The sequence below is a fragment of the Zalophus californianus genome, chromosome 15, assembly GCF_009762305.2.
Source record: "Zalophus californianus isolate mZalCal1 chromosome 15, mZalCal1.pri.v2, whole genome shotgun sequence".
In the NCBI taxonomy this organism is placed as follows: Eukaryota; Metazoa; Chordata; class Mammalia; order Carnivora; family Otariidae; genus Zalophus; species Zalophus californianus.
Genome location: NC_045609.1, coordinates 31,373,025 through 31,396,978, shown reverse-complemented (window position 1 = coordinate 31,396,978; position 23,954 = coordinate 31,373,025). Strand labels below are relative to the sequence as shown.

Below are 23,954 nucleotides of genomic sequence, written 5' to 3'. Positions count from 1 at the left end.
CTCATTCTCTCTCTCTCAAATAAATAAATAAAATCGTTAAAAAAAGAAAATAAATGTCTTAAAAAAAAAAAGAAAAAGCTGACTAATAGAATGATCAGGGCAAGTTGCAGAACGCTGTCCTTAAGTATGTACCATTGCGGGGCGCCTGAGTGGCTCAGTCAGTTAAGCATCTGCCTTTAGCTTGGGTCCTGATCTTGGGGTCCTGGGATTAAGCCCCACGTCAGGCTCCCTGCTCAGTGGGGAGGGGAGCCTGCCTCTCCCTCTCCCTCTGCCTGCCACTCCCCCTGCTTGTGCTCTCTCTCTCAAATAAATAAAATCTTAAAAAAAAAAAAAAGTATGTGCCATTGCTTCCCAGTGGTGGGCAGCAAGTGGTGTGGCCTTTGGTCATTTAGAAGGCAGATTACATACCAAGTAGCTTGTGAGTTTAGGCAAAAAGTTTGGGGAAAGGATTGTTTTGAGTGTGCCTTTGTTGTTTTTAGCTGCATTTGACAGGCGGCTACAAGGAAGAGATGAGCTCAGAAAAGAATTGACTATTTTGTAAGCAGAGATTAAAATTCAGCCTTGGGACAGAGACCAGATCGAGGTCATGAGCAGTGGCTGCTAGTGAGTCTCTTGATGGATAAAGTGACTCAGGGAAAATAGACTTAAGAGAGTGGGTCTCCAACGGAGGCTTGGTAAGTTCAATTTCCCTCACCAGTGATGCCTAGAGAGAGAGGTATGTCTTGAAAAGAATTATAGGTGTGCTAATTGGCACATAGAGCTGACTAGAAGCAGGTCAAATGCTGCTCAAGGTGTAAAAAGAGGTGTGCAGCCAAGACACATCAGCTTGGGTTAAAAGATGTGATTGCTGGAGACCAGCATTTGGGCTCCCAAATTTCTGTGCACAGGAAGGAAACTGAAAAAGCTGCTCAGCCCCCAATCAGCCACAAGTTATGAAGAACACAGGCCACTCCCAGGGACCTGAACTTGAACTTAATCAAGGAATGTTCCCTACACCCAGCAGGATTTGGGAATTCTAAGAATTGATGGTTGTGATGGTTGTGAGTCTCTCATTCTTTCTTTTGATGAATAGAAGTGTTTATTCTTATTTATTCTGTCTTTGTTCAACCATCTCGTATTAGGTATAGATGTGGGGGGCAGTAGATAACATTTGTTTGTCTTTAAGTTCATTAGTCTCTGGATCAAGAGGAGCCATATCTGGACATAATGCCGAGACTATCATGAGATATTAAACTTTGGCCCTCGTGTCATGATTGGTTGAAACTTTTGGGTGTCACTCTTGGTAGGAAGAGTGAGTATAGTTTTCATGCAAAAAGGAGAGAAATGAATATTTATGACCAAGAAGGTAGGCTGTGATGAGAGAATATGATTTTTACTATTTATTTGCTTCTCTCCCTGTAGGAGAATTATACAGCTCTCAACATGGTTACCCATTTGCATTGTCTGTTACAGGAGGAGTATATTTCTATAACCTGTTGGCATCAGGCAAGGTCATATGACTTGCTTTAGCTAGTTGAATGTGAGTAGAAGGGACATACACCTTTCTAAGCAAAAGCTTAAGAGCCTTTGTGTGGTTTGGCCATTTTCTTTTTCCCCTCTGCTTGGTCTTGTTAGGGGCAGGCTGGGGGATGCTACTTAGCCTCAGTCTGCAAACAAGAAGGCATATGGGGCAGAGCTACAGGTGACTCACGGCACCACCATGAAGCTCGAAAAATAAATGTTCATTCTTGTAAGCAACTGAGATTTTTTTATACTGTTTATCACAGCAACATAACTAGTCAAAATTGACTAATACAGTTGGCTTCCATCTGGGCCCAGCCAATGGGAATCACTGGTAGGAGACTGGAGAATGTGAGGAAGGGAAGGAATACGTCTCCCCATCCTTCCCCAGGCAGCATCTCCAGGAGCAACTCTATCTCCAGATAGGCAGGCCTGCTGGGCTTCCAGTTCCTGACCATGGGTCCTGAGCTCCTCCCCAAGGACGCTGCCTTGTCCTCCCACCTGGTCCCTCTAGAATTCCTGCTATTGCTAATCTGTATTTGGCTTCTCAGCTCTCCTATCACTTATTGACTGATCCTCTGTGTTAAAGTCCCTCTGGTTTAAACATTTTGAGTAGTTTTGGTCCAGTCGGACTCTATCTGATACACCATCCTATGTATACATTTTGGAGTAACTATTGATCACCAATGTCTCAAACTTTGTGTGATTTTTTAAAAAAGAAAGATACATTTGATTGTATATATTTTTTAAAGATTTTATTTATTTATTTGAGAGAAAGAATGAGATGGAGAGAGCATGGGGGGGGAGGGTCAGAGGGAGAAGCAGACTCCCCGCTGAGCAGGGAGCCCGATGCGGGACTTGATCCTGGGACTCCAGGATCATGACCTGAGCCGAAGGCAGTCGCTTAACCAACTGAGCCACCCAGGGGCCCCTGACTGTATATTTTTTTAACCATTGTCACCATTTAAAAAAATTTTTTTATTTAAATTCAATTAGCCAACATATAGTCCATCATTAATCTCAGATATAGCGTTCAATGATTTATCAGTTGTGTTTTAACATCCAGTGCTCATCACATCACGTGCCCTCCTTAATGCCCGTCACCCGATTACCCCATTCCCCCCATTGTCACCATTTTGTTTTTAAGATTTTATTTATTTAATTGACAGAGAGAGAGAGACACAGTGAGAGAGGGAACACAAGCAGGGGGAGCGGGAGAGGGAGAAGCAGGCCTCCTGTTGAGCAGGGAGCCCGATGCGGGGCTTGATCCCAGGACCCCAGGATCATGACCCGAGCCGAAGGCAGACGCTTAACGACTGAGCCACCCAGGCGCCCCCACTGTCACCATTTTTAAATGTATAGTCCAGTGGCAGTAAGTACATTCACATTTTGTGCAGCCATCACTGGCATTCACCTCAAGCACTTTTTCTCTTCCCAACCTGAAACTCCATAACCATTAAACAATATCTCCCTGTTCCCCCGGCCCCTGGCAACTCCCTACTTTCTGTGTCTGTGATTTTGACTCCTCTAGGTACTTTATGCAGGTGGTATCACACGGTACTTGTCCTTTTGTGACTGACTTGTTTCGCTGAGCATAGTGTCTTTAAGGTTCATCCACAGAGTAGCGTGTGTCAGCATTTCCTTCCTTTTTCAAGCAATCAGTCCCTCGTCTTCTACTCCATCCAACCAACGACCAGTTCCATTGATTCTACCTTAAACATGGCTCCATCATTGCTCTTCTCTTTTGCCGCCTACATCCAGGGACCGGTCAGCATCTTTAACCTTGGCCACTGTGGCAGCCTCCTCCTGGGTCTCCTGCCTTTAGTCTTGCTAAAACTTCAATCCAGGCTCCAAGCCACTACCAGAGCCATTTTCTAAAGCAATTCTAATTGTGCCCCTTTCCTGCTAAAAACTCTTAAGTTGCCCATTGCTTTTAGGGAAAAGTTCAAACCCTACATCATGCCTTCCGAGGCCCTCCACCAATTAACCCTGACCTACTTCTCTGGTCTCATCTCTTAATAATCCCTTTCTGGTTTCTGCCTTATCCTCTTCATCTTATTAACTCCTTCTCTGCTTTCTGGTCATAGGTTAAGTCTCACTCCCTTGAGGTGGCTCTCGGTTCCCATAATGCGATGCCCTGTACCTACTTTACCACTCTACTTATCTGCATTTATTGTAATTATTTGCTGAAGTCTGCCTTCCCTTTGGACTATAACTTCTTTGAGGGCCAAGACCATGTCTTTCTTTCTTTTTTTTTTATTTTTTTTTTAAAGATTTTATTTATTTATTTGACAGAGAGAGACAGCAAGAGAGAGAGAGAGAGAGAGCACAAGCAGGGGAGTGGGAGAGGGAGAAGCAAACTCCCCGCTGAGCAGGGAGCCCGATGTGGGGCTCGATCCCAGGACCCTGAGATCATGACCTGAGCCAAAGGCAGATGCTTAACAACTGAGCCACCCAGGCACCCCTCTTTCTTCTTTTTTTTAAAAGATTTTATTTATTTATTTCAGAGAGAGAGACAGAGAGAGTGAGAGAGAGCACATGAGCGGGGGGAGGGGTAGAGGGAGAAGCAGACTCCCCACTAAGCAGGGAGCCCGATGCAGGGCTTGATCCTGGGACTCCCAGATCATGACCTGAGCCCCAGGCAGACACTTAACTGACTGAACCACCCACGTGCCCCAAGACCATGTCTTTCTAAGTGTTACATCCCTACCACCTAGCAGAGACAATGACCCCAATAAGTGTCAAATAGAACTTAGCTGTAGATTTGAAAGTTTTCATGTTGCAGGAGCTGTAGGTGGTAGTTGATACCAAATACATACATGAGATAATCTAGGGAGAGGGTACCTGGTACCTCTAGAGACAGAGAACATGAGAAGTAAGAAAGACAATGCTGACTAAGATGAAGCGATGAAGACAAAGCTAAGGGGGAGAATGAGAAATGAGTGGCCAGAGAAGTAGCAGAAACGTCAGAAGAGAATGTGGTCATAAGCCAAAGAAGAGAGACCATCAGAAAACTGGAGGCACCCAGTAGGGTCAACCATAGCAAAGACGACAAGATTGAAAAGAAGTGCCACTGGAGTTGTTACAGAGCAAGAAAGATAATGTCTGGCAGCAGCTGGGTTTATCCTTTGTGAAACTACTATACTTAAGAAGGTATTGTCTGCCTCCTTTTCATTAATTCCTCTATCCATTAGCCTGGCAAAGATTCATTAAACATCTCCTCTAGGCCAGGTACTGTGCGAGGCCCCAGGGAGATAGAGAAACAGAACAACATCTACTTGAGCCTATGGATCTCACCATCCCTGCCTGCAAGGGAAAGTTCCAAAGCACTGACTTGTGGCCCAGCAAAGCCAGGGTGTGGCTTGTTTTGGAGATGATATTAACTGGCTTTCCTAACATACTTGATGAAACAAAAATTGGTGTGCAAGTCCAGAGGTCAGCAAGACTTTGTTATCTTGCTCTGAGCTGGCAGGAGGCAAAAGGGAAAGTGCCTGTAGTACACAATTGCATCATGTCCATCTGTTCATAAGTCAGCCACAGACAAGATTCTGGGCTCAAAGGCAGAAAACTGATAGAGCAACTCAATCCAAAGAGCATCCCCTTAACAAACTCCCTGAACTTAATCCTACGTAGTGTTCACTCTGCAGAGATTCCTTTAACTTACAGTAATACATTGTATTACTGACTAAATTCCTGCTCTACTCTTTTTTTGCCTGCCCTGTGTTCCAAGTTCCAACTGTAGTAAAACAGTGTGGTGTACTGTTCAAAAGGTCAATGAGTCATGGCCTTCTGAAAATTAATGGGAGTCTGAATGGAGACAAGGGAGGAACATGCTAACTCATTAGGAAATTATCTTACTAAGTTTTCATTAAATACAGGGGGTCATCTCATTTTCCATAGTAGACATTGCTTTGAAATAAAAAAGTTTAAATCAAAATGTCTTTAAAGCATATTATCTTTGGCGTGTCTGGGTGGCTCAGCTGGTTAAGTGTACAACTCTTGATTTCAGCTCAGGTCATGATCTCAGGGTCCCGGGATCCAGCCCTGTGGTGGGCTCTGCGCTCAGTGGGGAGTCTGCTTGAGGATTTTCTCTCTCTCTCTGCCCCCCACACCCCTCTCGCTCTCAAAAATAAATAAATCTTAAAAAAAAAAGCATATTTTCTTTAATGCCCCAGAAAAATGAGATCTTTTAAAGGAACCCAGCCCATCAAACTAGGCATTCTTTGAAATATTCATTATTATATAATCAAATTAGTGAATAATCAGTTCCTAATTTATAATTTGGATTTTGAAATACACTTTTTTTTAAGATTTTATTTGTTTATTTATGAGAGAGAGCGAGAGAGAGCAAGAGCCAGGGGGAAGGGTAGAGGGAGAAGCAGAGTCCCTGCTGAGTGGGGAGCTGGATTCCAGGACCCCGGGATCATGACCTGAGCTGAAGGCAAATGCTTACCCGACAGAGCTACTCAGACACCCCTGAAATACGCTTAAAAATATATATATATATGTATATATGCGTGTGTGTACATACACATACATACATACATACAGGATTGGGGAAGTAACTGATTCAATTAACCGACCACAGCCTCAATCAGACTTTAGCTGTTGGGGTCTGGCCTGACTCAATAGAACAGAAGTTGATAAACAAGCTCTAAGGAACTTATGCCTGAGAGAAATGTGCTCAAGGGACTCTGAGCGCATGCCTGGACCTTCCCAAAGCTTACAACTGAAAAGTCCCTGGGGACCCGGGGTGGATTGAGCAAGGAGGGGGGCAGAGTGAATCCTTCACTGCGGAGGGTAGAAATAACAAGTCATACTTCCACAGTGCTTACAACAAGCCAGGCTTTTCCTCCGACTCTTGACATGCATCAACTCAGTTAATCGTCCCAACAACCCATAATAGTTACTATTACTATCTCCATGTCCCAAGATGAGAAACTGAGTCGGAAAGGTTAGCAGCAATTTGCCCGCTGTCCTACACTAGAAAGTGGCAGAGCTGGTTACTCACCTGGTGGCCATTGTGGGGACGGGGGTTCAGTAATATGACTCAACTTCGCTTAAACAGGCACATAAGATCAAAGGCAGGGCCTGCCTGATTAAGCATGTGACTTTGGAACTCCTTTTGCGAGAAGGTATTACTCTGGGTGGGGGTCAGAGTTCCCCGGGTGCACGGTGGGGGAGGGGTCGCCGGGCAATTCCCAGCTGGCGCAAGCTGAGAACTTGGGCCTTTACTGACCTCTGTCAGAGTCCCACAGCACTCGGAGCGGTGGCAGAACACCCGCCAAGCCAGAGCTCGCCGCCAGCCACGTGGGCCAGCCTGGAAGCCAGGAGGCGGTCCCGCGAGGCGGGGCCGAGAAAGGCTGGCTGGGGCTAGAGGACGCGCGGGCCGGGCGGAGTGCGCCTGCGCGCGGAGTGGGCCGGGCGGGGGTGGGGTGGCCTCTTAAAGCCGTTCCCCGCCCCGCTCGCTGCGCCAGTCTCCGCGGTGCGCAGGCGCGGAGGTTTCTCCTTGTCAGTCGGCGCCGCGTGCGGGCTAGTGGCTCTGTGGTGGCGGCGGCGGCGGCCGAGGCGGCGGCTAGTCATCGGCACCATGAACGGCTTCAGCAGCGAGGAGCGCGCCGCGCCCTTCACCCTCGAGTACCGAGTCTTCCTCAGTGAGTGTCGGCGGCCCACGGCCCCTCCCCGCCCGCCAGCCCATTCATTCCCGGGCCTCGCTTCGCCTCCTGCCCCGGCGCCTGCGGCCCGCGCTCCGCCCCTCGTCCCGGGCGCGGGCCGGGTTCCTCGGGTTCCTCGGGCTGCCCGGGGCCTGGGCCGGGCCGGCCTCCGGTTTCACACGTCGCGCTCGCAGGCGGGACGGCGGGGCTCGGCGTTCCTCTTTGACACGCGCGGTGGGACCCGACCCCGGGCCGGGCTAGTTCTGCAGGTGTCCTGCTCGGGCGGGCACCGTCTGGTGGGGAAAGGAAGCCACTGAGTCACCCTAGAAAGGTGTCTGGGGGTAAACTGATCCTCGTAAGAGGATTGCTTGATTTGGAGGAACTGGGGCGGGGTGGATGACTCCCTAAGGACCTTAATTCCTGAACTGTAGCTCAGCTTGTGGGCACCAAGCAGGGTCAAATCCAGCCCCGCGTTCTGCAGACGGGGAAACTGAGGCCGGGCTCAGGAGCCGTCAGTGGAGGACCGAACCCCTCGCCAGGGTACGCTCCTGCCCCTCCCGCCGGGGTGTCCCCGGTAGCACAGATGCTGGGAAGGCGCCTTGTGAAACAGAAAGCTGTTCCGTTCAAGTCAAACAGGTGACGTCAGTCTGGGAAGCACGAGTGAGAAAGTGCCAAGTTTTTGCCCCTGGGCAGGGAATTGGCATCTGAGGGGGACGCACCCCAGGTCCGCGCCTTGAAGCTGCGCTTAGAGCCCAGCACGCTGCGGGCTGGCTGAGCCCCGCTTTCCCTGGCGCACGACCTTCTGTCTTGCAGGTGGAGGAAAGCTACCTTGGGTTTATCTTTATCTCTACCCATCCCCTCCCCAAGCCACGAGGAAAAGATGATTGGAGACAACGCAGGCGTTCGAAAATGTGCCACCAAAGGCATTTCTAATTTAACTGTAAAGAACACTTTTACTCGGAAGGCAACGGGCAGGTGCAGCACTTTGCGTGTGGTGTGTGAAGAGCAGGAAAGAGCAGGATAGAGGGGACGAGTGGAAATCCGAAGAGAAAGAACAAAGCCCCTAGCAAAAAGTAACCTTCTGTGGGAGGAAAATGAAAGTGAACTCAAGTTTACACATGTAGCTGAAGGTTACCATGCAAAATCCAGGAAGGATGGGACTCCCCATTTTATTTAACTTCGGAGTTAAATAAGGGCAGTGTGGGAACTTTTGACGAATAATTCACTAAATTATTTTTCCTAGATTTAGCGTTGGTTCCAGAATTTATCTGTAGGAGGGATTTAGAGAGGTGACCCTAGAGTTTGAAGGTGGAGGGATGATTGGGGAATTGTCTTCAAGCAGTATTCAAACAGCAGTTTTTACTTAGGTTATGTAATGGTAGTATTTGATGGCCATTATGGAAGACCATAGCCACTCCTTGACTTTGGCACTGGCTAAAGTAACTTTTTATCAGGTAGAACTCTCTGGGACGTAGGAAATAATAATTAGAAACAACTATGCAATAACATAATTTTAAGGGTTTTAAAATTTTTTTAAAAGATTTTATTTATTTGACAGAGAGACAGCGAGAGAGGGAACACAAGCAGGGGGAGTGGGAGAGGGAGAAGCAGGCTTCCCGCGGAGCGCGGAGCACGGGCCCTGGGATCATGACCTGAGCCGAAGGCAGACGCTCAATGACTGAGCCACCCAGGCGCCCCTTAAGGGTTTTTTTAAATCATAGATTTCCTAGTACTCTTCCTTAGTAGAGGATTTTTTACCTCTGTAATGTTATATTTGTCAGTCTCTTTAAAACTGATAGTGGAGGGGCACCTGGGTGGCTCGGTTAGTTAAGCGTCTACCTTCTGCTCCGGTGGTTGTGATTCTGGGGGTTCTGGGATCAAGCCACATGGGGAGCTCTGTGGGGAGCCTGCTTCTTCCTCTCCGTCTTCCTGCTGCTCCCCCTGCTTGTGCTCGCTCGTGCGCGCTCTCTCTCTCTCTCTGTCAAATAGATAGATAAAATCTTAAAAAAAAAACTGATAGTGGATATGATTGCAAAGTCACAGCTGACTCTGAAGGGATCATAGTGGGACAGGGGATGGTCACTGCTCAGTTTTTGCTATTCCACCTTGGTTTTTAAATGTGAAGGGATATAGTATGGACTGACCCTTAGGTTTCTTAAAGAATAGTAAGGAAGTTCTGAAATTACTTTTTGGATATGGCAGTTAGGTCTCTAGAATATAGAAATTACCTGTGAAAGTGTTGTTGCAACTAGATCATCCTTGAGAAATATAATAATCTAAGATGGCTCTGTCTTCCTGGAACATTACTTAAGACAACAGGGTTTTATAATTCAGCAAGTTGGTCCCCCCCTTCTCCCCAGCCCAACTATTTCATTAGTTCTTTAAACCGTTAACTGATGTAAGATCAGTCCAAAACAATTTGATCCCCTTTTATTTACCAGGCACTGCTAGACTCTGGGGATACAAAATGATATAAGGCAGCCCCTGCCCTCATTGTAGAGGTATCTGTTAGACGCCTAAGGAAAGCATAGGATGAAAACTTAACCCGATCTTGGAGGGGTCAGGAAGGTAAAGTATACAACCAGTTTTTCTGGTTTGGGAATAAAAAATGGCTATGTCACTATTCTGGTGAACGGTGTCGATAATGGGGGGAAGCTCTGCAAATGAGGGAGCAGGGGGGCGGATATGGGAAATCTCTACCTTTTTTTCAATTGTATTGTAAACCTAAAATTACTCTAAAAAATTAAATATTTTTTAAAATGTGTACTTAATGCATCTGGAATTAGAGTTAACAAAAAAATTAGTAATAACTTTTTCTAATTCATTTTGCAGAAAATGAAAAAGGACAATATATATCTCCATTTCATGATGTTCCAATTTATGCAGATAAGGTAAGATGTCCTCATTTAAATGTAGTCTCTTTACTCAGATCAGTTAGTTCCACATGAATTTTCGTATATATCTTAATAAATGCTTAAAATACCTTATCGTGCTGTGAGTTAAAGGTATATTGACTAAATAAGAAGTCAGTCTTAAATCCAGATTATTTGGCTAAAGAAGCAACTATAAATTGGGGAAGGAGTAGAGGAAGAGACACAAATGTTTTAAAGCTGCCTTGGTTTAGGGGCGTCTGGGTGGCTCAGTTGATTAGGCAGCTGGCTCTTGGTTTCCGCTCAGGTCATGATCTCAGGATCCTAGGATCGAGCCCCTCCTCATGCGTCTGCACTCAGCGGGGACCCTGCTTCCGGATTCTCTCTCTCTCTCTCTAAGTAAATGAATCTTTAAAAAATTAATAATAAAGTTGCCTTGGTTTAAAGAAAGAAATCACATTGGTCTTTTTGTATGTGTATTTGGAACTAAAATCTTAGTACTTCATAAGTGGTTTTAAAATTAGCCAGGTAGGGGCGCCTGGGTGGCTCAGTTGTTAAGCGGCTACCTTCGGCTCAGGTCATGATCCCAGGGTCCTGGGATCGAGCCCTGAATTGGGCTCCCTCCTCAGCAGGAAGCCTGCTTCTCCCTCTCCCACTCACCCTGCTTGTGTTCTCTCTCTCTCTGTGTCTCTCTCTGTCAAATAAATAAATAAAATCTTTAAATAAATAAATAAATAAATAAAATTAACCAGGTAGCCAGCACAAAATTTGGGTTGTGGGATATTAAACAGCAAGAATAAACTAGAGTATTCAGTGACTACAGGAAAATTCAGTACTTTTAATGGATTGGTAGAGTTAAGACTCATAGTGTTAATAAAGGTTAAGTCTACAGACTTTTTTTGAGAGAGAGAGAGTGGGTGTACAAGTGGGAGAGGGCGGAAAGAGACAGGGAGTGAGAGAGAGAATCTTAAGTAGACTCCACGCCTAGTGTGGAGCCCAATGTGGGGCTCCATCTCACGACCCTGAGATCATGACCTGAGCCAAAATCAAGAGTCGGATACTTAACTAACTGAGCCACCCAGGCACCCTAAGTCTACAGACTTTTAAAAAGAGAGATCTTTTTATGCACACCAGTAAGCTGAAGAAACCTCACAAATTGATAGGTTTACCACAAATTGGTAAGAATCTTACATTGCTAGGGAAAAATGTCTATAGTTATATATTCCAAAGTCCTTGTGATCCTTTGGAAGTAGAATTGCTGGTGACTCTTTCTGTTTTTATTTTCATTTTTGCCTTTTTATATTTTCTAATCTTTTTACAAAGAGCATGCATTATTTGTTCAAATTTAACTAGTTACTATTTTTTTAATTCATAGCTTGTTTTAGCCGCCTTCCCAATAGGAGAAGTTTGTACTGTATTTAGGAACCAACACAAGGACAAATGTCTGCTGCTTTTTTATACCTTTAAGAATTCTTTTTGGGGCATCCAGCTGGCTCAGTCTGTGGAGCATGTGACTCTTGATCTCAGGTTGTGAGCTCGAGCCCCACATTAGGTATAGAGATTTTTTTTTTTTAATCACCTCATGATGATGGAGTTTAAAGTAAACTCTGCAGAGCCAGGGGTCCCTGCCGAGCACAGCCCCCACACCCCAGAGGGTGGGCCACCGACTGCCTAGCCCTCACTCTAGCGGAAGCCCTCTGCTGCTGCTCAGGCCCGGGATCCCGGACGTCCCACACTTAGCAGAACAAACTGCAACCCAGACCCCAGCTAGAGAGCCTGGGATCCCAAAGCCGCACACTGCCAGTAGAGGAGGGAGCAGAGAATTGGCAGCAACATCCAGAGCCCGAGTGGGAAGCTGGAGGGGCAGGCTATTGTGTTTTTTTTTGCTGTGGTGGTGGTGGTGTTATTTTATTAAATTTGTCCTTTTCTTTTCCTACTTATTTTGATGGACACCATCCTAAGCTGCCCTGGCCTATGCGCCTGTCAGGTGTGTCTGGTGGGGAGGTGCCCTGGCTCCTCCAAGACTTCAGGGTTTCCGTATGGGTCTAGTTTAGACCAGACTCACGTGTTGCTTCTGAGGAGCCTGTCTGAGCTGGGCTCCAACTGGGAACAGTGGAGCGAATGGCCAGAGGCCAGTTACGTGCCACAGTTACAGGAGGGACCTCTAATTAGAGGCATGTGTTCTCCTGTGGGATTCTCAAAGTTGTGTTTATTCAGAAACTAATTTGTTACATCTGATTTCCTGGCAGTTGATATGAACTGCAGGATCCTTCCTTCCTCTTGAATTGGCATCATTTGGTTGGCTTGATTATCTGTTTGGTGTATAATTAATATATATATCTATATATATCTCAAAGTCTTTACAGTAACCTCTCACACCATTTGGAGTAGTTAAGGGGTATAAAATAATGACTGAAAGTTTATTGATGGTAACTTGACATATAGATGTGCTAGGGAAGAAAAATACTTTCTTGACATAGAGCTGGTTTTTTGTGTTTCTAAGTGTCTTGGTCCGTTTGGGCTGCTATAACAAAATACTGAAGATTGGCTAGCTTATCAACAGCAGAAATTTATTGCTCAAAGTCCCGGAGCTTGGAGGTCTGACATCAGGGTGTGAACATGGTTGGGTGAGGGACCCCTTCTGGTCATGGACTTCTAGCTATGTACTTATGTGGCAGAAGGGGCTAGGGATGTCTCTGGAGCCTCTTTCATAAGGCACTAACCCCATTCATGAGGGTTCCAACCTCATGTCTTAAACACTTCCCAAAGGTCCCACCTACTGTACAATCACCATTGAGGGTTAGGAATTCGACAAATAAATTTGGGGGGGGGAACAAACATTCAAACCATAGCTGTAAGTAACTGGACAATATTCTAGCCAACAGTCAGATGCTTCTAGCAGTTGCGGTGCCGAGTTTTCCAAAATAGGAAACGGAGACTACATTTTGGTGCTGTGTAAAACATCTTCACTCAGATTATTCTGCGACTCCTTGAAGTTTTGTATGGGACTGGTTGTGGCGATAATCTGGGATTACTCAAATGAAGACTCAGCCTTTGTACCACTCTGGGCTGGCTCAAAAGCACAAGCTCTTGTAACAACTCTGGATTTCACCAGTGGTCCAGACCTCAGTGAACCTCAGCTCTTGAGATTCCTGTCTGAGAAGCAGGAAAGAGTTCTTTTGTTTTGTTTTTAAGGAAGTTTATACAACACACAAAAAAGGGTGTGGTACACAGAAATTATTTTGGATTATAGCCTAAATAAAAGATCTGATTAATTCCTTTTTTTTTAAATTCCAGTGTGATTAAGTTTCTGTAAATACATTTTTATGTGTGTGGCTGTTGACTTTATCTCTACTATGGTCAGTCATTTGAAGGGTGATGATGAGGACTCTGTCAGCTCTACTAAGGAAAAATGCCCAAAGGCTTAGATTCTGCTCCAGGTCAGAACTTCTCAATGTGGACAGCTTTCGATTTAGTATATATGCCACTAGGTAATCAGCCAGTTCTGGGAATCCTTGTGACTCAAACACTCTGCTTGGATTATTTGCAAATCCATTGAGTGGAAGAAGGCAAGGGCAAGGACCCGATGGATTTTGTCATTTGCTCTAGGTCTGTTTTGGGTCACATATAAAAATACCTGTAGCTCAGAGTATCTTCTGACATAAAACTTCTGAGATAAGAGAAGTTTTTGAAATCCAGAGCATAGCATAAGCTGTGTGAAACACTGAGTAGATGGAAGCTTTATCTAAATCTTAAAATGCTCAAATGTCATGACTTGATATTTACACTTAGGAGTTTGGTATTTTTCTGTTCTGTATCTTAAACTTTGATGTTAAATACTTGTTCTAACAATGTAGGCATCTGTTTGTTTTCCAGGTGACTGTTGGGAGGATATATAAATATGGAACTATGTTGCTTTTTTCCTCTGCAAAAAAAAAAAGTCAAGCATATAATCAAATAGGTTGATGCTTCAGAAATTTAACAGAATATTTTTTGCAGTCGTCTATCATTCTTTTTTTTAAAAGGATTTTATTTATTTATTTGAAAGAGAGACTGCAAGAGAGCACAAGCAGGGGGTACGGCAGAGGGAGAGGGAGAAGCAGGCTCCCCCCTGAGCAGGGAGCCCGACAAGGGACTCTATCCCAGGACCCTGGGATCATGACCTGAGCTGAAGGCAGACACTTAACTGACCGAGCCACCCAGGCACCCTCTTTTTTTTCCTTTTTAAAGATTTTATTTTGAGGGGCCTGGGTGGCTTGGTCTTTAAGCATCTGCCTTTGGTTCAGGTCATAATCCCAGGGTCCAGGGATCGAGCCCCGAATCGGGCTCCCTGCTCAGCCCCGAAGCAGGCTCCCCAGCCTGCTTCTCCCTCTCCCACTCCCCCTGCTTGTGTTCCCTCTCTCGCTGTGTCTCTCTCTGTCAAATAAAGAAATAAAATCTTAAAAAAAAAAAAGATTTTATTTTTAAGCAATCTCTACACCCAACATGGGGCTTGAACTCACAACCCCGAGATTAAGAGTCGCATGCTCTACCAATTGAGCCAGCCAGGTGCCCCTGCAGTTATATATCATTCTTAACTTTTTAGAGATACTATCTCATGGTACCTGAAATCTTTAGAGGGGATACACTCAAGTGGATGCTTTTTCGATTACTCACTTCCTTAACAGGGTTTGTTTTGTTTTGAATTTTCTGTTTCTTTTTATAGACAGTTCCTTAAATGGAATTTTTAAAATGTCACTGAATTAATAATTTAAACACTTCCCCAACTTTGTGTGTATATGGAATGGGTTTTCTGGATTTTTGTTTTGTTTTGTTTATCTTTTGGTTTCATGTTTTCTAAACCAAAGTTAGAACTGGGAACAGATGAAAACTGATGACAATTAACTTAATCTGCATGTCATAACTGAGAGTAAACTATTTCTCCCCGCCTCAAATGAGCTTGCAGGTGACTACATTTTGAAAACAGATATTCTAACCATAATCTCTGTGGTGTGTCAACTTTGTCAAAATGATAAAGTTGGGATGGGTGATTAAATATGCATATAACATACAGCCACAATGCCTGGCTTTATAGGAGTCTCAGTAAACAATAACCGAACAAATAGGATGATGATACTGAGCACAATGACTGGTTATTTCTTTAGCCTTTCAGAGCTCTATTTTATAGAGTAAAAATCACTGAATCGGGAGTAAGGAATCTTTATTTTAGTCCTGGTTTTACCACTAACTGGCCTTACGATATTGAGCAGGTTACTTCACTCCTGAGCAGTGTTAATCTTGGTGGGTGTTTTTAGATTACATTCTGCGTATGATTCTGTGTATATAGCTTATTGATGAAAACTCATTTAAGACCATTGTAGAGGCGCCTGGGTGGCTCAGTTGGTTAAGTGTCGGCCTTCAGCTCACATCATGATCCCAGAGTCCCGGGATTGAGCCCTGAATCGGGTTCCCTGCTCAGCAGGAGAGCCTGCTTCTCCCTCTGCCCCTAACTCTGCTTCCTGTCTCTCTCGCTGTCTCGCTCCCAAATAAATAAAATCTTAAAAAAAAAAAATGATTGTAAAAAAAAAAAAATGAAGGTCAAAAAATATTGTTACTGGGGCACCTGGGTGGCTCAGTCAGTTGACCATCCGACTCTTGATTTCGGTTTCGATCATGATCTCAGGGTCCTGGGATCGAGCCCCGCCCTGGGCTCCATGCTCAGGGGGGTGTCTCCTTGTCTCCCTTTCCCTCTACTCCCTCACAAGCACAGCAGCATGCTCTCTCTCTTTCAAATAAATAAATAAATCTTTAAAAATATATATTGTTACTATTTGTTAACTCCTTCCTGTACCTTAGGTACTATGCTAAAGCCCTTTTGTGGATTATATCATCTAGCCATCATGTCATTCTCTGAGCTGGGTTCTTTTATTAGCCCCATTGTCCAGGATCAGCAACTAGAATTCATAAGTGGTGGTGGCGGGCTTGAAACCCAGGCATTCTGGCTCAGAACCTGTGGTCTTTTTTTTTTTTTTAATTATTTGAGAGAGAGAGCATGCGGTGGGGTGAGGAGGGCAGAGGGTGAGAGAGAAGCAGGCTCCCTGCCCTGGACCTGACCTGGGCCTAAGGCAGACAGTTTAATCGACTGAGCCACCCAGGCACCCCTCAGAAACCTGTGGTCTTAACCATTGTGCTATACTTCCTTGAGGGATTATGTATGTGGGGTGGATTTTACTTTGTGCCTTTTATATTTTCCAAATTTTCATCGCTTCTTGGCCTTTTGGCTAAGATCAAGTGTTATATTTTCCAAATTTTCTACAGTAAATATCTCTTTGATAATGCAGAAGAAAAGGCTTTATTTATTTATTTACGCTTAGAATTCAAAGGAGATGCATAAGAACTTTCTTCCTTTGGAAAGGCTCTACAGTCTTCTAGTCCAGGGATTCCTGGTGACCTCCAGGCCTTAGAATAGCCACGGATGGGTTTCTGAGGTTCTGTGAACTCTGTGACACTAAGATTTAGTGTAAATGTGCATTTTTCTTGGGAAAAGTTCTGTGGTCAAAATTGTTAGTCATTGAAAATCATAGAAAAGTTTGACAGCTGGAAATGCAGTCTTTTGCTTGATTTTTTAAAAATTTTTTATTGTTATGTTAATCACCATACATTACATCATTAGTTCTTGATGTCGTGTCCCATGATTCATTGTTTGTGCATAACACCCAGTGCTCCACGCAGAATGTGCCCTCTTTAATACCCATCACCAGGCTAACGCATCCCCCCACACCCCTCCCCTCTAGAACCCTCAGTTTGTTTTTCAGAGTCATTATCTCTCATGGTTCGTCTCCCCCTCCAACTTACTCCCCTTCATTCTTCCCCTCCTGCTATCTTCTTCTTTTTCTTTTTTCTTAACATATGTTGCGTTATTTGTTTCAGAAGTACAGATCTGTGATTCAAAAGTCTTGCACAATTCACAGTGCTCACCATAGCACATACCCTCCCCAATGTCTATCACCCAGCCACCCCATCCCTCCCACCCCCACCACTCCAGCAACCCTCAGTTTGTTTCCTGAGATTAAGAATTCCTCATATCAGTGAAGTCATATGATACATGTCTTTCTCTGATTGACTTATTGCACTCAGCATAACACCCTCCAGTTCCATCCACGTCGTTTTTTGCTTGATTTTATAAAGAGAAGAAAGTGAACAGATTATGGTTATAATATGTTTTTAAAATTTAGTTCTCTTAAAGCTTATCTGATTGGGGTGGATAGGAGCTTATTCTTAGTTATGACACGTCAATTAAGTTTTTTTTTTTAAGATTTTATTTATTTGACAGAGCACAAGCAGGGGAACTGGCATCCAGAGAGAGAAGGAGATGCAGGCTCCCCACTAAACAAGGAGCCCAAGCCCGATGCAGGGCTCGATCCCAGGACCCTGGGATCACCACCTGAGCCGAAGGCAGACGCTTAACTGAGCCACCCAGGAGCTCCTCAAATAGACTTTTATCATTTGTCAGTGAAATAATTAGGAATCCATTTACTTTTTCTTTTAAAAAATTTTTAAAATTTTTTTCAGCTTTATTGAGGTAGGATTGACAAATAATCACGTATTTATGGTATACAATGTGATGTTTTGATGTATGTGTACATTGTGAAATGATTACCCCCAATCAAGCAAATTGACCTCTTCATCACTTCACATATTTACTTTTTGTGTGTGTGGCAAGAATACTTAAGATTACTCTTTTAGCAAATTTCATTAAACCATGCTGTACATTAAGATCTCCAGAACTTAATCATCTCATAATGGAATGTTTGCACCCTTTGATCAGCATTTCCCCTTTTCCCCTAGCCCCTGGCAAACCACCATTCTACTCCGTTTTTATGAGTTTGACATTTTTAGATTCCACTTATAAGTGAGATCAAACAGTATTTGTCTTTCTCTGATTTATTTCAGTTAGCATAATGTCCTCCATGTTCATCCATGTAATCACACGTGGCAGGATTTCCTTCTTTTTTAAGGCTGAATAATATTTGTGTGTGTGTGTGTGTATTTATGTATATATGCCATATCCGTTGATGGACATTTGTTTCTGTGTCTTGGCTATTGTGAATAATGCTACAGTGAACATGGGAGTGCTCTTTAAGATTATGATTAATTTCTTTTGGATGTATACCCAGAAATGGGATTGCTGGATCGTATGGTAGTTCTATTTTTTGGGTTTTGAGGAACTGCCGTACAGTTTTCCATAATGGCTGCACTAATTTATATTCCCACCAACAGTGCACAAGGAGGAATCCATTTACATTTAATAGCTTAGAGTATATATCTTGTAATCAAAAAACTGACTTTGAAGCCAAAACCTAAAACTAACGGTTAGGAGCCATTGTCAGTTGGTGAGCACTTAATAAGGTATTATATCCTTAGAAATGATGAAATCTGGTACACCATTTTTTTTTTAAAGATTTATTTATTTGACAGAGACAGACAGAGAGGGAACACAAGCAGGGGGAGTGGGAGAGGGAGAAACAAGCTCCCCGCTGAGCAGGGAGCCCAACATGGGGCTTGATCAGCTCCATCCCAGGACACTGGGATCACGACCTGAGCCGAAGGCAGATGCTTAATAACTGAGCCACCCAGGCGCCCCGGTACACCTTTTCAAAAGCACCTTTATGGAGCTGGAACATTTCCTTATTCATTATGTGAGCTCTTCTGATAGGGATTTTATACTCCAAAACTATTCTAGATACTAAAAAAAAAAAAAAAAAAAAGGCAAGCAGCCCTTGTTTTTTATTAGCCTCTTGCTTGATGCCTAATCTCTAGATATATTTAGAAAAAAATCCTCTCTACCACCACTGTTTTTCTGCAAATTTTATTGCAAAACAGAACAATAAAAGGAAAGGATAATGGAATCAGAGTGATTTTCTATTTCTTCCTGTGTCTGGCATTTGTTTGACTCCTGAAGGTATCCAGAGAAACACATGATGGGTCAACTTGGAAATGCTAATTTAAGCTACTTACATAATTTTGCAATATAGCATGTCATGTTCAGTAGGCTTCAGATCCAGTGTTGGAAACAGATAAGTCATGGGGTGTTCAAAGGTCTCCCAGTAAAGACACATTTAACTTTACTACTAAGATTCAGTGATGGGATATAATTAAATTAAGAGCATGTTCCCTATATACACATACTTAACTGCCTTAGTAATAATAGCCTACCAAATAGCTATAGCCTGTTCATTAGTAAACAGCTCGTTAGACTACTAATTTGACCCACAAGCAAACTGACCAGTTTGGAGATGTAAGCTGTGATCACCATACTACTGTAATATTTCTGTTTAATCAATGAAATTAAAAGACTAATCATGATATAGGTTACATTTCTTCTATTCCTAAAATACTTTTATTTAAAATCTTTTTGATTTTAGGGACGCCTGGGTGGCTCAGTCGGTTAAGTGTCTGCCTTCAGATTAGGTCATGATCTCAGGGTCCTGGGATCGAGCTTCACCCACATCAGGCTTCCTGCTCAGCAGGGAGTCTGCTTCTCCTTCTCCCTCTGCCCCTCTAGCTTGTGTGCGCTCTCACTCTCTCTCAAATAAATAAAGTCTTTTAAAAAAATAAAATCTTTTTGATTTAATGGAGTGATGTAATTAATTTTAGCCTTAAGCTTTCTGATCTCCTCAGGGTCTGGACACCTTTAACATTGACATTCTTATTGATGAAATGATTATAAACCTGGGAAGTAAGACTGACTGTTATGTCTCTGACTTTGGGAAGTCAGAGCTAAAGCTGTGGTTCACCTTTCCTCTGCCTCCCACAGGCTTGTCAAAATCGTACTAGGAATACTAACCTCTTTCTTCCTTCCTTCTGCTGAAACTATAAATAAGGAGCTGAGAGCTTGATACCAGAGCAGGGATTTAGAATCAGAGCATAGTAGAAGTGGGGAACAGAGTTCTGAGAAGCCCTAACAATGGGGATAATAAAACCACAGATCCAGGATTGAGCTAAGTCATAGTTGAAACCATTTGGGATTAGAGAAAAAAGGCATGAATTTGTAACTGGGTGGTACTAAATATCCTAAAATCTTGTCTCAGTTATTTTATTTTATTTTTTAAAAGATTTTATTTATTTATTTGATGGAGAGAGAGAGATAGCAAGAGCAGGAACACAAGCAGGGGGAGTTGGAGAGGGAGAAGCAGGCTTCCCACTGAGCAGGGAGCCCGACACGCGGCTCAGTCCCAGGACCCTGGGATCATGACCTGAGCCGAAGGCAGACGCTTGACGACTGAGCCACCCAGGTGCCCCTTGTCTCAGTGTTTTAAATGCATAAACATTGGCAATGTAAGAATGCATAATTTTTTCCAATTATTAATTGTAAAATCCCCATAAACATAAGATTGACCATCTTAAGCATTGCTGAGTGTACAGTTCAGTGGTGTTGAGTACATTCACGTTGTTGTGCAAACAACGCCACCCTTCATCTCCATCACTCTCTTCTTCAGCTGGCAAAACTGAAACGCCATGCCCATTAAACACTAACTCCCCATCCTCCCCCCTCCCCCAGCCCCCTGGCAGCTACCTTCTACTTTCCCCCCCCCCCACCTTTCTACTTTCTGTCTCTCTGAATTTGACTCCTTTAGATACCTCATGTAAGTGGAATCATATTTGTCCTTTTGTGACTGGCTTATTTCACTTATCATGTCTTCAAGATTAGCGGTGAACAGAATAAAAGCTCTTTTAACTCCCTAAAAGTTGGATCTCCAAATCGGGTTGTTTCTGTGTGGAGACCTCAGGCTGGGGACAGCTGGGCGGGGGGCGGTCCACAAACCTGGGTGAGGGATCTTGTCTGTAAAATGAATGTTTAGCACATTTTCAAGTGTTCATTCAGGTTATAGCCCGTGTCAGAATTTTCTTCCCTTTTTTGGGTTGCTTCTACATTTTAGATATTGTGAGTAATGCTGCTATAACATGGGTGTACAGTAATTCTATTTTTAATTTTGGGGGGAACTGCTGTTTTCTATAGTGGCCATACCATTTTACATTTTTACCAGCAGTGCACAGGAGTTCCAATTAGAATGCATAATTTGACAGTAAAAGTGTTTCCAGCAATGGAGTAATTGGTTGGATTTCTTATATTGCCCTGAAAATCCTAAGGATCACTGGTCACCTGAACAACTCCCTGAATATCTAGGAGAAATCAACTATTCTTTAGTGGTAGTTTCTGCTAAAGAATGAAGCTCCCGTTTTATATCAAAATACTTAAATAACACCTCTGTTGCAGAGAATGACTAAAAGCTATAAGCTCATTGCTTTAAAAAAAAGTAATTACTGTGACATCTCCAAACACTTGAAAATGTGCTAAACATTCATTTTACAGACAAGATCCCTCACCCAGGTTTGTGACCGCCCCCCCCCCCCCAAGTTGTCCCCAGCCTGAGGCCTCCACACAGAAACAACCCGATTGGGAGATCCAACTTTTAGGGAGTTAAAAAGAGCTTTTATTCTGTTCACCGCTAGTCTTCAGTGCTTGGAAAAGTAACAGAACAGTGGCACTCAAGGATTCATTTTTTGTTGAAAGAAAATGAATGAATCGGCTCTGAGGCTCTTTACAGGATACTTCTTGCTGTTTTTTGGCCTAGCTAATTTTTAAAAAGCACTAAACCTTCAGGCATTTGGAATTCTTCTGTTTGCAGTAGAGTTATCTTACCATTTTCAGAAAGATGTTTTCTTTCTTGTAATGTTAGTTCATTCTTTTCTTTCTCTGCTAGCTAGCTTCCCGTTATAGTTAGGTAGGTTTGTAATATTAGGTAATGTGGTTGTTAAGGATCTGTACATACTTACTTAATTCAATTAAAATGTTCAATATAGTTACCAAATTTCGAATTCCTATATTTTAGCTCTATTTGCTACTTTTTTTCTTGCAGTAATTTATTCATTTGGTAATGTTTTCTTTAAAAAAAATAAACCAGTCTCCTTGTTTTTGCTTTACTCTTTCACGTGGTAACAGCACCACCTTGTGAACCTTTAGGATATTGCTGCTGAAAACAACGCCCTGCCTCGTTCGCAAACACAGAGATCTTCCATTTTAATACCTGAGGAGTGGTACAAGATAGACGTGTAGTTCTTGAAAACATATAGTGGGTAGAATGAAATTTAATCAAGGATTGGGTCTACCCATGAACAATGTGTTACTTTTTCTAAACCACACAGTTATTACTTTACAGGGATAGAGCACTTAGCTCAGTCCTGGATTTAAATATCTCCTTTTTTTGTCGGTTTTATGTTATATCAAGTAGGTGTTAAGAATCTTGGAGCAGAAACTTGTGAAACGATTTAGTCTCCCCCAGTTTGACTATGAACTTAAATAAGTGACAGAAGTTTTAGACTATGAACTCTGTAGCTTTTCTGTTTGGTTAAAAGGAACAGCAAGGTAATTATTGGCTTGAAACCTTTAACTTACTCCCTTGCAACTTATCAGTCCCTGTTTTCTTTTTTTTTTTAAGATTTTATTTATTTATTTTATTTGACAGAGAGAGAGAGAGAGAGCGAGCACAAGCAGGGGGAGAGGCAGGCAGAGGGACAGGGAGAAGCAGGCTCCCTGGGGCTCACTCAGGAGCCCGACCTGGGGCTTGATCCAGGACCCTGGGATCATGACTTGAGCCGAAGGCAGACGCTTAACGACTGAGCCACCCAGGCATCCCTCAGTCCCTGTTTTTGATGCAAAGTAGCAGAGAAGTAGTCCTAAGAAGTGTGTAACTAAGTGATTTTCATTTGAAGTCCACTTTTAAAAATATACATTTTATAAAAGAATAATTGCTGATTTGGTTTCATGTATGCCTTTTGTGGAGGCTATAAACTGAAAAACCGCATTTAAAGTTTTATTCCTTGGTGAAAATAGTTTTCTGACCATTTAGAGCTCAGTTTAAGGCTGTAAAATAATTACAGTAGAACTGCCATGGGTTAAAATATTTTTGGAACTTATGTGCTCTTCAATGTCAAACTTCTTGTCTTTTTGAGGAGTACTTGATTTTTTAAAAACAGCCAAGTTGGGAGAATAATGTGGTTACATAATCAAGCTGATTGATTTTGTATGAGACTAAAACTAAAGTATGACAAAGTAATTAAATGGACTTGGGGTTTGTCTTACAAACTGCCTCTGAAGTCGGAGTTCCAAAAACATCTTGAGCAATTGCAGCGTCCCGAGGAAGTGAATAGCCTTTAGAGATGGCCTTCCTCAGAGATACAAGTTCTGTTATGTTTAAAAACTGTTTCCTTTCTTTATAGGAACATTCTTACCCACCCCCCAACATTTTATTATGAAAAATTGATTACGTTTACTGAAACATACAAAAAAGTTGAAAGAATTACACCACCACCTTGATTCTGCAGTTATTTTGCGTATTCGCTTTATCTCTTCATTTATTAGTCGGTCTGATTTTTTGATGATTTTTGTTGAAAGCCCATTGACTTCAAAGGTCCTGTCCAATGAATAGTTTAACTTTGGAAGAACTAGGGCATGCTCACTGAAGGAGGAGAACCTGACCATCCTGTGACCATCTGCATTCTTTTTTTTTTTTCAGGATGTGTTCCACATGGTAGTTGAAGTACCACGCTGGTCTAATGCAAAAATGGAGGTATGTTTCCCCTTACATTGATAATTAGATTTAGGATATTAATTTTGACGTAGCCACACTGATTTGCTCAAGAGTTCAACAACTGAAGTTGAAGGTTTTCTTGCTAGTCCAGTCTGTTTTCCAGTTGGATCTCCTGTTGCCTGCCAATCTCCCATTTGGGCTCCAACTCAAACATTTACAGTTTGCAAATATGCTACGGACTTTCCTTCCCCATACCTTTGCTTCTGGCATTCTGGAAGCCTAGAATTACCTTTTTCTCCTGTCTTGTTCCCCTTAAGTCCATCATTGACTCCTCCACAGAGTCAACGGGCTTTCTTTAG

General features: G+C 43.1%; 1 protein-coding gene and 1 pseudogene across 1 annotated transcript in view; both read left to right on the top strand.

Moving 5' to 3' along the window:
- The first annotated feature begins 6,957 nt into the window (after window positions 1–6,957).
- The window catches only part of PPA1 (inorganic pyrophosphatase 1), a 34,295-nt gene continuing 17,298 nt past the window's right edge, over window positions 6,958–23,954 (top strand). Inside the window, exons 1-3 of the mRNA XM_027596295.2 lie at window positions 6,958–7,154; window positions 9,987–10,045; window positions 23,581–23,634. Coding sequence (XP_027452096.1) covers window positions 7,091–7,154; window positions 9,987–10,045; window positions 23,581–23,634 — 177 coding nt within the window. The 5' untranslated portion in view covers window positions 6,958–7,090. The remainder of the gene's footprint in view (window positions 7,155–9,986; window positions 10,046–23,580; window positions 23,635–23,954) is intronic.
- Window positions 16,265–16,423, top strand: LOC113924003 (annotated as a pseudogene).